Source organism: Meles meles, chromosome 13, assembly GCF_922984935.1.
Source record: "Meles meles chromosome 13, mMelMel3.1 paternal haplotype, whole genome shotgun sequence".
NCBI classification, from domain to species: Eukaryota; Metazoa; Chordata; class Mammalia; order Carnivora; family Mustelidae; genus Meles; species Meles meles.
In genome coordinates, this window is record NC_060078.1 from 32944835 (window position 1) to 32959267 (window position 14433).

Genomic DNA, 14433 nt, shown 5'->3' on the forward strand with positions numbered 1-14433 from the left:
TAAATTCGCTCTCCTCCCTGCTTCCCATTTTAGTCTTACTTGGTGGACTACTTATGGGTGATATTTAGTTCTTGGTTGCTATGGTGGGTTGAATGGTGGCCCCCTAAGAGATATGTCTACATCTTAACCCCTAGAACTTGCGAACGTGACTATGTTTGGAAGAAGGGTCTTTGCAGATGTAATTAAATTGAGATGAAATCTGGGCTAAGGATTACCCAGCCAGACCCTAAATCCAATGATAAGTGTCCTTTTAAGAGATACACAGAAGAAAGACATGGGGAGAAGAAGGCGAAGGCCACGTAAAGACAGAAGCAGTGACAGGAGTTCTGCAGTCATGAGCCAACGAGTGACTAGAGCCGCAAGAAGCTGGAGGAGGCAAGGAAGGATTTTCCCCCCAGAGCCTTCAGAGGGAGCACGGGCCTGCCATCATCTTGATTTCAGCTTTGTGGCTTCCGGAACTATGAGAGAATAAATTCCTGTTTGTTTTTTTTTTTTAAATCACGATGTTGGTGGTAATTTGTTACGGCAGCCCCAGGAAATGAATATACTTGGCTTCTCCCTGCTACTTAGTATGAATCTAGGTCAGCTTCCCCTAGATGTCTATCGTTTTACACCCAGGGAATCCAAAGTTACACAGATAAAACAAACCAAGAAGTCAAAACAAATGCTAAATATCATATATCTCAAAGCCAAACATGTATTTGGATATCAGATATGACTGTATAATTTTTAACATTGCCTCTATTAGCAAAGATAATGAGGCATGGATTATATGGAGACGAAACATCCCAGGAAACGGCCTGAAGTCATTTGAAAGAATCACTGTCTTTTTTTTTTTTTTTAACTACTAGGTTGCACTTTCCTTTGCCACTACTACCCCAAATCATTCTATTTTATACACCCTGTAATTTTAACACAGACAGTGATTCATCCAGGATAATTGTGCTTTAAAGCCATATCTTTAGATGAGTTTTTCAAAAAGGTATGCAAATATAAAGAGGACCTTATTAATTTTATTTTTATAATAAATGACCACCTCCTATCTTTGGATTTTTATCTTATATCTTTGGATTTTCAGATGCTGTCAAATCCGTTTTGTAAAACGGAGCAATAGAACCAAAGCTATTCTGGAGAAATAACCCTGTGGTATTACACATACATACATAACCTCTATGATACCATTTGTTTTTTTCAAGGGATTCTACAAAGGTCAGAGGAGGTATTCTTTTACATAAAGAAACAAGCAAACAAGCAACTGTTCTTTAAAAAACCTATGTCAATTAAGAAAATGAAGTAAAAGGCATCCAGTTTGGAATGGAAGAAGTAAAATATTTTCTATTTGCAGGTGGCATCATCTTGTATTAGGGAATCTTAAGGAATCTATCGAAAAGTGCTGAATAAGCAAGACTGTGTTTATAAAAGCTATCAGAGCTTCGGAGAGATTTAAAACTTACACATTGCAGTACCCAACAGTGAAATAAAGACATTGTCAGATCAACCAAAATCTAAGAGATTTCATTGCTAGCAGGTCTGTACCATAAGGAATAACAAAAGTTCTTCAGACCAATGAGAAATGATACCAGATAAAAGTTTAGGGGCGCCTGGGTGGCTCAGTGGGTTGAAGCCTCTGCCTTCAGCTTGGGTCATGACCCCAGGGTCCTGGGATCGAGCCCCACATCGGGCTCTCTGCTCAGCGGGGAGCCTGCTTCCTCCTCTCTCTCTGCCGGCCTCTCTGCCTACTTGTGATGTCTGTCAAATAAATAAATAAATAAATCTTTAAAAAAAAAAAGTTCAGAGACTTAGGAATAAATGGAAAGCACTAAAAATGGTAAGTACAAGTAAATGGCAAATGTGGGTAAGGATAAAAGATTATTTTTTTTCTCTTTATTTCTTAAAAAACTGTTGGAAGCAAGAATCCTAATATTGTATTGTAGGGATTATAACATACACAGAAGAAACACAAATGACAACTATAGCATAGAACACAGGGCGATGGTAAATGGAACTATTTGACTGCAAGGTTCTTACACTTCACTGGAAGTGGCACACTATTAACTTTAAGTGAACTGTGAAATGTTATAATTTCTAGAGAAACCATTAAGATATGAAATGCAAAGAGATATACCTAACAGGCCACCAGATCCAACTATATGTCTAGAAGAGATACACTTATCTAAAGACACAGATAGGTGGAACATAAAGGAATAGAAAAAGACATACTATGCAAATAATAACCATAAAAAAAGCTGGAGTAATTATACCACTATCAGATAAAATAGATTTTTTAAAAAGGCATATTACTAAAGATAAAGGGGGAACATTTCATAATGATAAAAGGATCAATTCATAAGGAAAGCAAAATAATCCTAATCAATAAATATATATTCTCTTAATACCAGAGCTCAAAATTCATGAAGCAAAGAAATAAATTTATAGCTTCAAAAGCTTATCTTGGAAAAGGTTGGAAAAGGTAGGTAAAGGGTGCCTGGGTGGCTCAGTCTGTCTGCCTGGGATCAAGCCCCGAGTCAGGCTCCCTGCTTAGCAGGCAATCTGCTTTGCCCTCTCCTTCTCCTTCCCTCCCACCCCCACTTATGTTCTTTCTCTCTCAAATAAATAAATAAAATCTTTTAAAAAAAGAAAAAGTAGATAAAGTTCTATCAAAAGCTAGAAAAAGAAAATTTTTTTTTGTACAAAATAATGTACAATTTATTGTACAAAATAATGTACACTGCAAAGTCAAAAATTGGTTCTTTGGGGGCACCTGGGTGGTTCAGTGGGTTAAAGCCTCTGCCTTCGGCTCAGGTCATGATCCCAGGGTCCTAGGATTGAGCCCCACATCGGGCTCTCTGCTCAGCAGAAAGCCTGCTTCCCCATGTCTCTCTGCCTGCCTCTTTGCCTACTTGTGATCTCCGTCTGTCAAATAAATAAATAAAATCTTTAAAAAAAAATGGTTCTTTGAAAAATTTAACAAAATTGCCAAACCCCTAGATAGACTAAGAAAGAAAAAAAAAAAAAGATAGAAGCTGTAATTCACGAGGGTTAGGGGAAAAAGGTGATTTCAGATTCTACAGATTCTAGATGGTAAAAGGATAATAATGGAATATTATGAGCAACTTTTTGTCAATAGATTCAGTAATTTAGGTGAAATGTGAAAATTCCTAAAAAAAACCCCATAATGCATAAAAATTCACACAAGATAAAACACAAACTCTGAATACCTATGTATTTATCAAAAAAATTAAGTTACCAAAACCTTCTCACAAAGAAAACTGCAGGCCCAGATAGTTTCATTGGTAAGTTCTACCAAAATATTCAGAAAGAAAGAACAGTAATCTTTCACAAACTTTCTGAAAACAAAGAAGAAAAATTTCCCTGATTCATTTTATGAGAACAGTACAAAACCTGAAAAGATATTACAAAAAATAAAATTACAGACCAATATCCCTTAATATTTAATAAAATGTTAGCAAATCAAATCTCACAATATATAAAAGTCTAATAATACATTATTATAAAGCTGGGTTTATTTCAGGACAATAAGGGATAATCATATCTCTTATGGTAATCTATCATATTAACAAAATAAAGGAGAAAAGTCAAATAATCATTTATATATACACAGGGAAAGTATTTGACAAAACTCAATAGCCACTGATGATAAAAACCTTTTTTAAAAATTAGAAAGGGAAAGGAATTTCCTTAATTTGATAATGGGCATCCGCAGTCTAATATCTAACTCAACAATGAAATACAGAATGCTTTTCCCCTAAAATCTAGAAGGAGTCAAGGATCAGGGATGCCTTCTCTTACTACTTGTATTCAACATCATACTGGTGGTTGAAGCAAGTGCAACAAGGCAAGAAAAAAAGGCATAAATCTCAAAAAAGAAGTGAAACTATCTGTTTGCAGGTGACAACTGCCTATATAGAGAAACCTAATGGATCTATGAAACAACTAGAACAGTGAGTGAATTTAGCAAGATTGCAGAGTACAAGATCAATATACAAAAACCAATTGTATTTTAGTAACAGTAGCAAATACTTGGAAAATGAAACAAAATTCCATTTATAATAGTATCAAAACCATAATATGCTTAAGCATCAATTTCTAAAAACATGTGCCAGACCTGTCTACTTAATACTACAAAACCGCTGCTGAGAAAAATCTAAGATCTAAAAAAATGGAGAGATGATATTATAATATGCTCATGAATGGGAAGACTCAATATCACTAATATGTCAATTCTCTCCAAATTAATATATAGTCAATGTTATTGTAATCACAATCCCACCTCTTTTTTTTTTTTTAAAGATTTTATTAGAAAGAGAGTGAGAGAGAGAGAGCCGGTACACGAGTTGGGGGGAGGGACAGAAAGAGAGAGAGAGAGAGAGAGAGAGAGAGAGAGAGAAGTGGACTCCCAACTGAGCAAGAAGTTCGACATGGGGCTTGATCCCAGGACCTCAAGATCATGGCCTGACTTGAAGGCAGATGCTTAACCGACTGAGCCACGCAGGCACCCCAATCCCACCTCTTCTTTACATAGGAAGCGATAAGCTGATTCTAAAATTTAAGTGGAAATACAAAGGACCTAAAATATCTACAGGAATCTTGAAAAAGAAGAAGGAAGTTGAGAGATTAATAGTACCTGACACGTCAAGACTTCCGATAAAGCTACAGTAATCAGACTGAGCATGGGCAGAGACATTATAGTAAGTGTAACAGAACAGAGAGCTCATAAACAGATAAACACTTAAAAGGTAATTTGATTTCTGTTAAAGGTGCCAAAGCAAAACAAGGGAGGGCTTTTTCAGCAAATGGCACTGGTTCAACTGGGTATCTATGAGGAACACTCTCCTTCACACCATATATAGAGATTAATTTGAGTGGATCACAGAAGACACGTAAGCGCTGAAGCGCTAAAGCTTGTAGGAGAAAATACAGGAGACTATCTGCACAGTTTGGGGGTAGATAAAGCTTTTATTAGGAGCAGAAAGTAATGATTAAAAAATAAAAATTCAATAAATTAGACTTCACACAAAATTGAAGAAAACTTCTGCAAATGAAAGAGAGACCTTTAAGGGGTGCCTTGGTGGCTCAGTGGGTTAAGCCTCTGCCTTCGGCTCAGGTCATGATCTCAGGGTCCTGGGATTGAGCCCGGCATCGGGCTGTCTGCTCGGTGGGGAGCCTGCTTCCCCTCTCTCGCTGCCTGCCTCTCTGCCTACTTGTGATCTCTCTCTGTCAAATAAATAAATAAAATCTTAAAAAAAAGAAAGTGAATAGGCAAGTCACAGTCTAGAAAAATATTCACAATATATGTAAATGATAAAGCATTAGTATCCTAGTATGTATCAAGAACTTTAATAGGGGCTCCTGGGTGGCTCAGTGGGTGAAGCCTCTGCCTTCAGGTCATGATCTCAGGGTCCTGGGATCCCCGCATTGGACTCTCTGCTCAGCAGGGAGCCTGTTCTCCGCGCCCCCCTGCCTGCCTCTCTGCCTACTTGTGATCCTTTTCTCTCTGTCCAATAAATAAATAAATCTAAAAAAAAAAAAAAAAAAAGAACTTCAATAAGTGAATCATAAGACAAGCAACTAATAAAAATGGGCAAAAGATTTCAACAGACACATCACCGAAGAAGATATCTGAATGATAAGAACACAAAAGAGCTGTTCAATAGCAGAAGTCATTAAGGAAATACAAAAGAAAAACAAAATGAGATGTCTTTATCTACACTCCAGAATACTGCCAACCTGTGGACAAGAATGTGGAACAACGCGAACTGTTGTCACTGCTGGTGGGAATATAAAAACACCGTGCAAAAGGGAATGACAGTTTAAAAAAAAAACTAAACACCTTCCCCTGGACCCAGCAATTCATTCCTAACAATTTATCTGAGAGAAATGGCAAGACATGTCCTGAAAAAGACTAACACAAGGATACTCAGCTTTATTCAAGATAGCCAGTAACTGGGAACAGGTAAGGTAACCAATGGAAGAATGGACAGATTGTGGAGCAGTCCTCCCAACAAATTACCACCCAAAAAAGGAATGAACTACTCTGCCCATGACAATATGGATGGACCTCAAAAACACACTGAGAGAAACTTTACAAGATTATACATCGGATAATTCCATTTTGAAGAAGCTCTAGAACAAACAAAATTAATCTATGCTAGAAAAATACACAGATTAAGGTTGTCTCCAGGCATGGGGGCAGAAAAAGACTATGAAGGGGCACAAAGGAACTTTAAACAAAATATTGGACTTCAGTTAGTATTCATGCTGAAGTATTTAGACATGCTGATGTCTACAACTTACTTTGAGTGCATCAAAGAATAAGACTGATAGAGGGATGAATATATACACAGAGATACTATCTGGGAAATAAAGAAAAATGTTAACGGAAGTAGATATATGGATGTTCCCTGAATAATTACTTCAACTGTTCTCAATGTTTTAACTTTTTCATAATAAAATGTTGGGGGAAAAATAATGTTTTCACTTCCCCTGCTCTCTCACATCGCCTGTACTAAGTCGCACTGAATTTGTAGGAAGTAAGCCAGTTTTGTCGGGGGGTAGCTGTTCTGAGCCATGATTTTATCTAAAAAACAAAGCAAAAAACCATATTAAACCATATGAACACAGGAAATAAACCAAACTACTGCTTCCCACCAAAGAATGGATTGAAATGCACACTGACTTTAGCTTCATATTAAGTATGTCATGACTCTGGCTCCAATGAGAGAAGTTCCAAAGTTTCTAAAGATGGGCGTCTGCCTTGACCCAGCCTTTGACACAAGAAAATGCATTTGCTAAGCTTGGACACTCTGGGTGAAATGCAAGGCTCAGGCAATGGCAACAAAAGGAAACAAATCAAAAATAATGTCAAGAGAAACTCCTATTACTGTTAAGGAAGGGTAGTCACCTAACAGATTACAGATTCAATGTTTATACCCTCAAGAAAACATTTTTTGGGTTTCATTACCTTTATCAAGAGATGCCCCGGCCATATGGTAAAAGCTTAATGCAGTGTCCACATCATTAATATTCTTTAGGAAAGTAAAGAAGTTCTCCACTTCCTGAAATGTCAGACCCTGAAAGAAGAGAGACAGCAAGATCAGGCAGGAACCTGTAACAAAAAGCAGCTCAAAATGCAAAGAAGTAGGCAGTTATTCATGTCTATAAGTCAGAAATTTATGCTATGTTTGGAACAGAAACTGCATAAATTCATCAAGAAATGCCTAATTTGTATACAAGGGAATACAACTCTAGAATTTTACCCTGAGAAAGGCAAGCTGGCTAATTGCTTTCCCCTCCCATGTAAAATCTGACATGAAGCTGTTTACAGTGATGGCTGGATATCTTCAATGAGAATATTTCTAAGTGTGCCCTCCAATTAGTCACAGTATCTATTATGACATTTCCTAAATGAGCTGTAGTCTCTTGAACTATTACACGTTACACATCTTAACAAGTTGGACTGGAGTCAGGACTTCCATTTTAATAATCTACCCTTAGGCCAGCTAAGCTTTTTGAGGCTTAAGTTAATTAAAAAATCACCAGAGTCAGTGATACACAGGCGAACGGTTTGACCTGGGAAAAGCTGTTCATTATGTCAATCTAAAAGCTACTAATGAAGCAATTTGCCACTTAACTTTAATTGGATGATATTCTCTGAATGAAGCAGCTCTTTTCAAAAGCTGCTCCTAGGATTTGCTGATCTCTGATTGGACTTTCTCTGACGGCTCGAGAGAGAGTAGCTGTATAACGAGGGGCAAGGGAGTCTCCCTACAGGGTGAGGATTGCTTCTATTTGACTATTTCCCACTTCTCACACATCATGCTGTGATGGAAATGAATACAATTTCTAAGAGGTGAGCAACACTGGAGAGAAGCTGAGGTGAATGCCTTTTAGTGAAGCATCAGGTCCTTAACATTGCCCATGCTGACTGGCCTCTAATGAGCGCTGCCCCTCTTCCAATCTCCATTTCCGCAAACTAGAGAGCCCTGCAGTCCACATGGGGAACTTACAAATAAGGAAACTTCATTACTGACAGTATACAGTTCTTTTCTGGTACTCTCCAAACTGGGTCAATGGTCTCTTTCTCATTTAATCAATCAAACGAAGAGCTAAAATACTATGAGAGCTAAAATGATTATATCACGTGATCTTTTATAATTTTCCCTAGAATAATAGGAGCTAAAAAAATTTTTATTGTGGGCTATTATGACCATATAGGAAGCTGCATAAAATATAAATGTACAAGAAACTGCTGTACAAGGAACACCCATAGAACCTCCACTGAAGTCAAGGAACAGACTATCACCAGCATCCCTTAAGCCTTCGGGTCTCCCCTCGAGATAGCCTGTCTCAGTCATAACCCCCTTTACTCAGTGTTAATCACTATTCTGACTTTTAGTGGATTCATTGCCTTCCTTGCCTTTTTAAAAAATTGTGCTACTATTGGGGCACCTGGGTGGCTCAGTTGGTTAAGCATCTGCCTTCGGCTCAGGTTATGATCCCGGGGTCCTGGGATGGAGCCCTGTGGTGGGCTCCTTGCTTAGCAGGAAGCCTGCTTCTGCCTCTCCTTCTGCCTGCTGCTTCCCCTGCTTGTGTTCTCTCTCTCTGTCAAATAAATAAATAAATAAAATCTTAAAAAAAATAGCTTTACTATCTATTTATGCATCCTCAAACAAACAGTTCAATTACGTTTGCTTTGAACTTCATCAATGGAATCACACGGTATGCATTCTATTATATATGGCTTCTCTCTTTAATATTTGTCTATGTTTTGTATTCTGTAGTTAACTCATTTTTATTGTTGTGTGAATATACCACATTTTTTTTTTTATCCATTCTGTTTGGACTGTTACCAGTTTCTGGCAATTATGCACAGTGGTACATCTGTATTTACGCATTCAAACATTTATGGACTACCTACTATGTGCCAAGTTCCATAATTTTTGGCAGTGAACTGGAAGGCTTAGAGTAAATAGTTTTTCCCTAACTTGAGGCCATTCTCTTGGCCTTGACTTAGAGCATTCGGAAATAGGACTTATTCCTTATATGAATGCCTTAGTATGCTATCTAATGGAAACACTAGGCTAGCATCAATCTTAGAGAGGAGAATTCTCCTGGACCAGAAGTACAGACTCTATAAAATCACCTGCTTGTGGATGGATACACTAATACCATCTTCTCTCCACTCCATCGAAAGACATGCAGTGGTCGAAATGTGAGCGATTTCACATTTCAACCCAGTGTCCACTGATGGATGAATGTATAAACAAAATGGAATATGATTCACCCTTTAAAAGGAAGGAAAATTTTTAAAAAAATTTATTTATTTGACAGACAGAGATCACAAGTAGGCAGAGAGGCAGGCAGAGAGAGAGAAGGAAGCAGGCTCCCCGCTGAGCAGAGAGCCCTTTGTGGGACTTGATCCCAGGACCCTGAGATCATGACCTGAGCCGAAGGCTGAGGCTTAACCTACTGAGCCACCCAGGTGCCCCAAAAGGAAGGACATTCTGACATAAGCTATAATATGGATGAACCTCGAAGACATTATGCCAGGTGAAACAAGCCAGTCACAAAAGGTCACATACTATATGATTCCACCTATATGAGGTACCTAGATTATTTAAGTTTACAGAGACAGAAAGTAGAATGGTGGTTGCCAGGGCTGGGGGTGGGGGAGGAGGAATGGGGATTTTTTTTTTTTTTTTTTTAAAGTAAGCTCTGTGTCCAGCATGGGGCTTGAACTCATGACCCCAAGATCCATGCTTTATTGACTGAGCTAGCCAGGTGCCCCAGGAATTGTTGTTTAATGGGTACAGAGTTTCAATTTGGGAAGATGGATGGTGGTAATGCTTGTACACAGTAGGAATGTACTTAATGCCACTGAACTATACACTTAAAAATGGTTAAAATAAAATTCCTAAAACAAAGCACACGGTACAGGAAATGCTACCCTACTCTGACAAATAAGCTCTAATGTTTGCTAGTAAATTTATTGTGAAACATCAAATACAAGAGGCCACAGTACTCATGCTGAGAATTATTTAAGGACAGAATGAAAAATCTGAATTGAATGGCTATTCATTTGATGACTTAGAAAAACAGTGGGATACAAATCACATTAATGCCATTATTAAGTTGAAATACAAAACATTTTACCTTTTATTATATAGATATAATAAAAAATATTTATTGAGCACTTCCTAACAACTCAGCACTATGCTAGGAACAGTGACGGAAATAAAATTGCTTTGGACATGGGCCTTGGACATTTTATAGAGCTTACAATTTAGATAGGTGTCCTTAAAGGAAAGATGATGCGGTCACAAAATTCTTCTTCCTTTGTAACAACTTAGCAAAAAATCCAGAGGAGTTTTTAGCAAGAAAGCTATCATAAGACTATAAGATGAGGTTTGTGGATGCAAAGTGAGAGGACGTGCTTTCTGCAAGTTGAGGTGTTCAGACAGGAAGGCATTAGCTCCAAGCAGCCTTTGGCAGGTGACCTGACCTGCAGAATAGAATTCAAAAGGAAATAATCTTCCCTTAAGCATGGCATCAAGGGGAATGTCTTGACACACTATGGGGAAGTGGAAGAAAGAGGAGTTATTTTATCCTGTGACCAACTGTTCAACAAACTGGTTATCTAGCTACTTTAGGGATGACGGACTTATATAAAACTGGACTCTAGGTGATTAAAAAATATATATACATAGTGTGGACAGTACAAACACTTGAAACACTTCTTTATGTTTATTAAAACATGAATTCAATTAACATTAAATTTGTTAAACAAATAAAATTGTCTTTTTTTATTTAAAGGTTTTATTTATTTGAGAGAGAGAGAGCATGAACAGGCAGAGGGGCAGAGGGAGAGCTAGAAGCAGACTCCCCGTTGAGCAGGGAGCCCATTGGATGTAGGGCTCAATTCCAGGACCCCGGGATCATGACCTGGGCCAGGCAGGTGCTTATAGATTTAGCCATCCAGGTGCTCCTAGAGTTGTCTTTCAAAACTAAAAGCAACTGATAAAGTGTTTGAAGAAAACATAAAAAAAAAATCTTCATAACCTTGAGTAAGACAAAGAGTTCTTAGATATGACACCAAAAGAACAATCCGTAAAAGAAAAAAAAAAAAGATAAATTAGACTTCATCAACATTAAAACCTTTTGTGCTTCAAAATACTGAGAGAATAGGGGCACCTGGGTGGCTCAGTCACTTAAGCTGCTGACTCTTTTTGGCTCAGGTCATGATCTCGGGGTCCTAGCATCAAGTCCCAAACTGGGCTTTGTGCTCAGCGTGGAATCTGTTTCAGGATTCTCTCTCTCCCTCTGCCCCTCCCCTTCCTTGCTCTAAAATAAAGAAATCTTTAAAAAAAAAATTACTGCAAGAACAGACAAAACACAGACTGGGAGAAATATTTTAAAATATTTAAAAATCATTTATCTGATAGAGGATTTGTATCCAGAACTACGTAAAGAATTCTCACAACTCAATAATGAGAAAAAAATAATACAATTTTAAAAAGTATCTGAATAGATGTCTCACCAAATAAGATATATTAATGGTTAATAAGTTCGTGAAACAATGCTCAGGATCAACAGTCATTAGGGAAATGCAAATTCAAACCACAATGAGAAACTACTACATACCTATCAGAATGACAATAATAAAAAAGATAGACAATAACAAGTTTTAATAAAGATGTAGAGAAACTGGAACTCTCATACATTGTTATGGAAATGTAGTACCCACATTGGAAATCAGTTTGGTGCTTTCATTTAAAAAAAAAAAAAAGTTAGGGTGCCTGGGTGGCTCAGTTGGTTAAGCATCTGCCTTCAGCTCAGGTCATGATCTCAGGGGTCCTGGGACAGAGCCCCACATGGAGCTTCTAGCTCAGTGAGGAGTCTGTGCTTCTCCCTTTCCCTCTGTTACTCCCATTTGTGCTCTCTCTGTCAAATAAATAAATAAAATCTTAAAAAAAATTAAACTCAATTTTCCATACAACCCAGCCATTCTACTCCTAGCAGTATTCTTTTTTCTTTAAAGATTTTTATTTATTTATTTGACAGACAGAGATCACAAGTAGGCTGGGAGGCAGGCAGAGAGAGAGGAGGAAGCAGGCTCTCCTCAGAGCAGAGAGCCCGATGTGGGGCTCGATCCCGGGACCCTGGGATCATGACCCGAGCCAAAGGCAGAGGCTTTAACCCACTAGCACCCAGGCGCCCCTACTCCTAGCAGTTTTCTTAAGAGAAAGGAACGGTTAGGTCCACATAAAGATCTGTATGCAAATGTTCATAGCAATATAACCATACAGTGGAATTCTGTTCACTGTGTTCAGCAATAAAAACAGTAATACAAGCAACAACATGGATAAACCTCAAAACAGGATGATAAGTAAAAGAAGCTAGACACAAAAGGCTACATTATTTTATGAATGCACTCCTATGAAATGTCCAGAAGAGACAGATCTGCAGAGATAGAAGATGCCTGGCTGTTTGGGGGCAGGGGTGGAAATGGGTACTGAGTGCAAGCTAGCATGGGGATTTTTTTGGGGTGATGCCAACATTCTGAAACAGGATCGCAGTGATGACTACATGACTCTGTAAATTTACCAAAAATCATTGAACTGTTCACTTAAAGTTGGGGACTTTTATGGCCTAAATTATACCTCAATAAAGCTGTTAACAACAACAAAAAAAGCAGCTGGAGTAGAAAAAGAGATAAGGAAAATTTGGCTTCCTTTGGAGTCGTCCGGTAATGCTAGCGACCCAGTGCTGACCGGCATGGGTGAAGGTGAGACCTGATTACAGGGCAACACACTGTCACACATGATTTCCTTCCCTTGTCTTTTAATCAGTCACAGGAAATCCATCTGCCAGGAATCAATCCCACTGCCGAATTCCCTCTATGGCTCACTGAAAAGATAAAATAGCCTCCTTTCTACTTCTATATTTGCTACGCCTTGTACCAGTCTTATCACTTATCATCTGCTCAGTCTTCTGCTTAGTTTTTTAAAACATTTAATTATTTTTCGAGTTTAAAAAAATTTATTTTAATATATGAACAGCACAAAGCAAATTCTTCCTCTACCCTTGTCTTCCAGTCTCCCACCCTACAAGCGGCCACTGTCACCAATTTTGTGGGTACATTGTCAGGGGTGTAACTATGCCGATCTTGCTCCAATAAAGCATCTTCCCATTGCAAACCCCAAACTTCAACTGTTGCCTGGCAGTGGGGGGAAAGTACACCACTTCTATTACTTACATTTCTACAAGTACCTAATCACCCCGCAACATCACTTTCTTCCTAGTTCTTCCTCCTACTCACAAAAATATCAGTGATTTCTCACTGTCAACTGGATAAACTCAACTTTTTGCCTAGTACTTAAGGTCCTCCACAAATGCTTCCATAAACTAACTTTCTAGCCATCTCCCTAGAGGCTAGGGTCTAGCAACATGGTTTTGTTCCCCCCAAACCCTTATGCTTCTTCAAATCATGGAGAAGAAGGAGCGGCAATGAATAGGCTCATTAGTGGGAAGACTGCCGACTATGGAATGACAGTCCTGGCTTGGACTCCTGGTGCCACCTCTTAACACCCTGTGTGATCTCAGGCAAATCACTAAGGCTCAGGAAAGTATTTTTCATCTGAAAAACAGGGATTCTATTCATCATGCAGATGTGATAATTAGGGAGAAGATAGGTAAAATGCCTAGTACTTGGCAAGTACTCAGTAAGAAGTAGGTTGAGTCTTCAGTAAGCCAGCGGGCCCACTGCTACAGAGCAAATGGCAATGACTTTATTCAATTAAGCTCTGAAATATACTCTCTTCTCTGGTATGTGCAGGACCTTGAGGGACAGATAACAGGGGAAAGTATACCACTCACATACCTTTGAAGTTTATGAGACTAATAGCAGAGACAAAACAGAAATATAATAGGGGAAAAATCCACAAATTCTTTTACTAGTAATTCACAGCTTAATACTTTGGGGGAAGTACAAGTTTCAAAGCTAATCAGTAAAACAAAGCTAATCAATAAAGGAGAGTTCTGGTCTTTTTAGTTTAATGGCCACACCTCAGATGTTCTACTACATGGTGAAGCTGATACAAAAGCAAACTGATTTATAACTTTTGCTTGTGAAAACTGTACTTTTTCTTTCTTTCTTTCTTTCTTTTCTTTCTTTTTTTTTTTTTTTTTTTTTTGTGCAGAAAGGTGATTTTTTTAAAGCACAGGGACCGGACCCTTGGGCAGAAAGAGCTGCCTTGGGGTTGTGAGGAATGACTGATTATATACTTGGGAGTTGGGGGAGGTAAGGAAAAAGGGAGATGTCCAAAAGGACCTTCATATGCTAAAGAAACTCTCAGGATACTGGAGGCCTGGCTATTGTCAAGCTAAGGTGGGTTTTCCCTCTAGCTGCCTCCA

The 14433-nt window shown here is 38.3% G+C and overlaps 1 protein-coding gene across 4 annotated transcripts in view; it reads right to left on the reverse strand.

Moving 5' to 3' along the window:
- Positions 1-14433, reverse strand: part of MICU1 (mitochondrial calcium uptake 1) — a 230453-nt gene that overhangs the window by 20202 nt on the left and 195818 nt on the right. For all 4 annotated transcript variants that reach the window (XM_046026571.1, XM_046026570.1, XM_046026569.1 and 1 more), the window contains one exon: positions 6983-7091. In XM_046026571.1, the coding sequence (XP_045882527.1) occupies positions 6983-7091 (109 nt within the window). The remainder of the gene's footprint in view (positions 1-6982; positions 7092-14433) is intronic.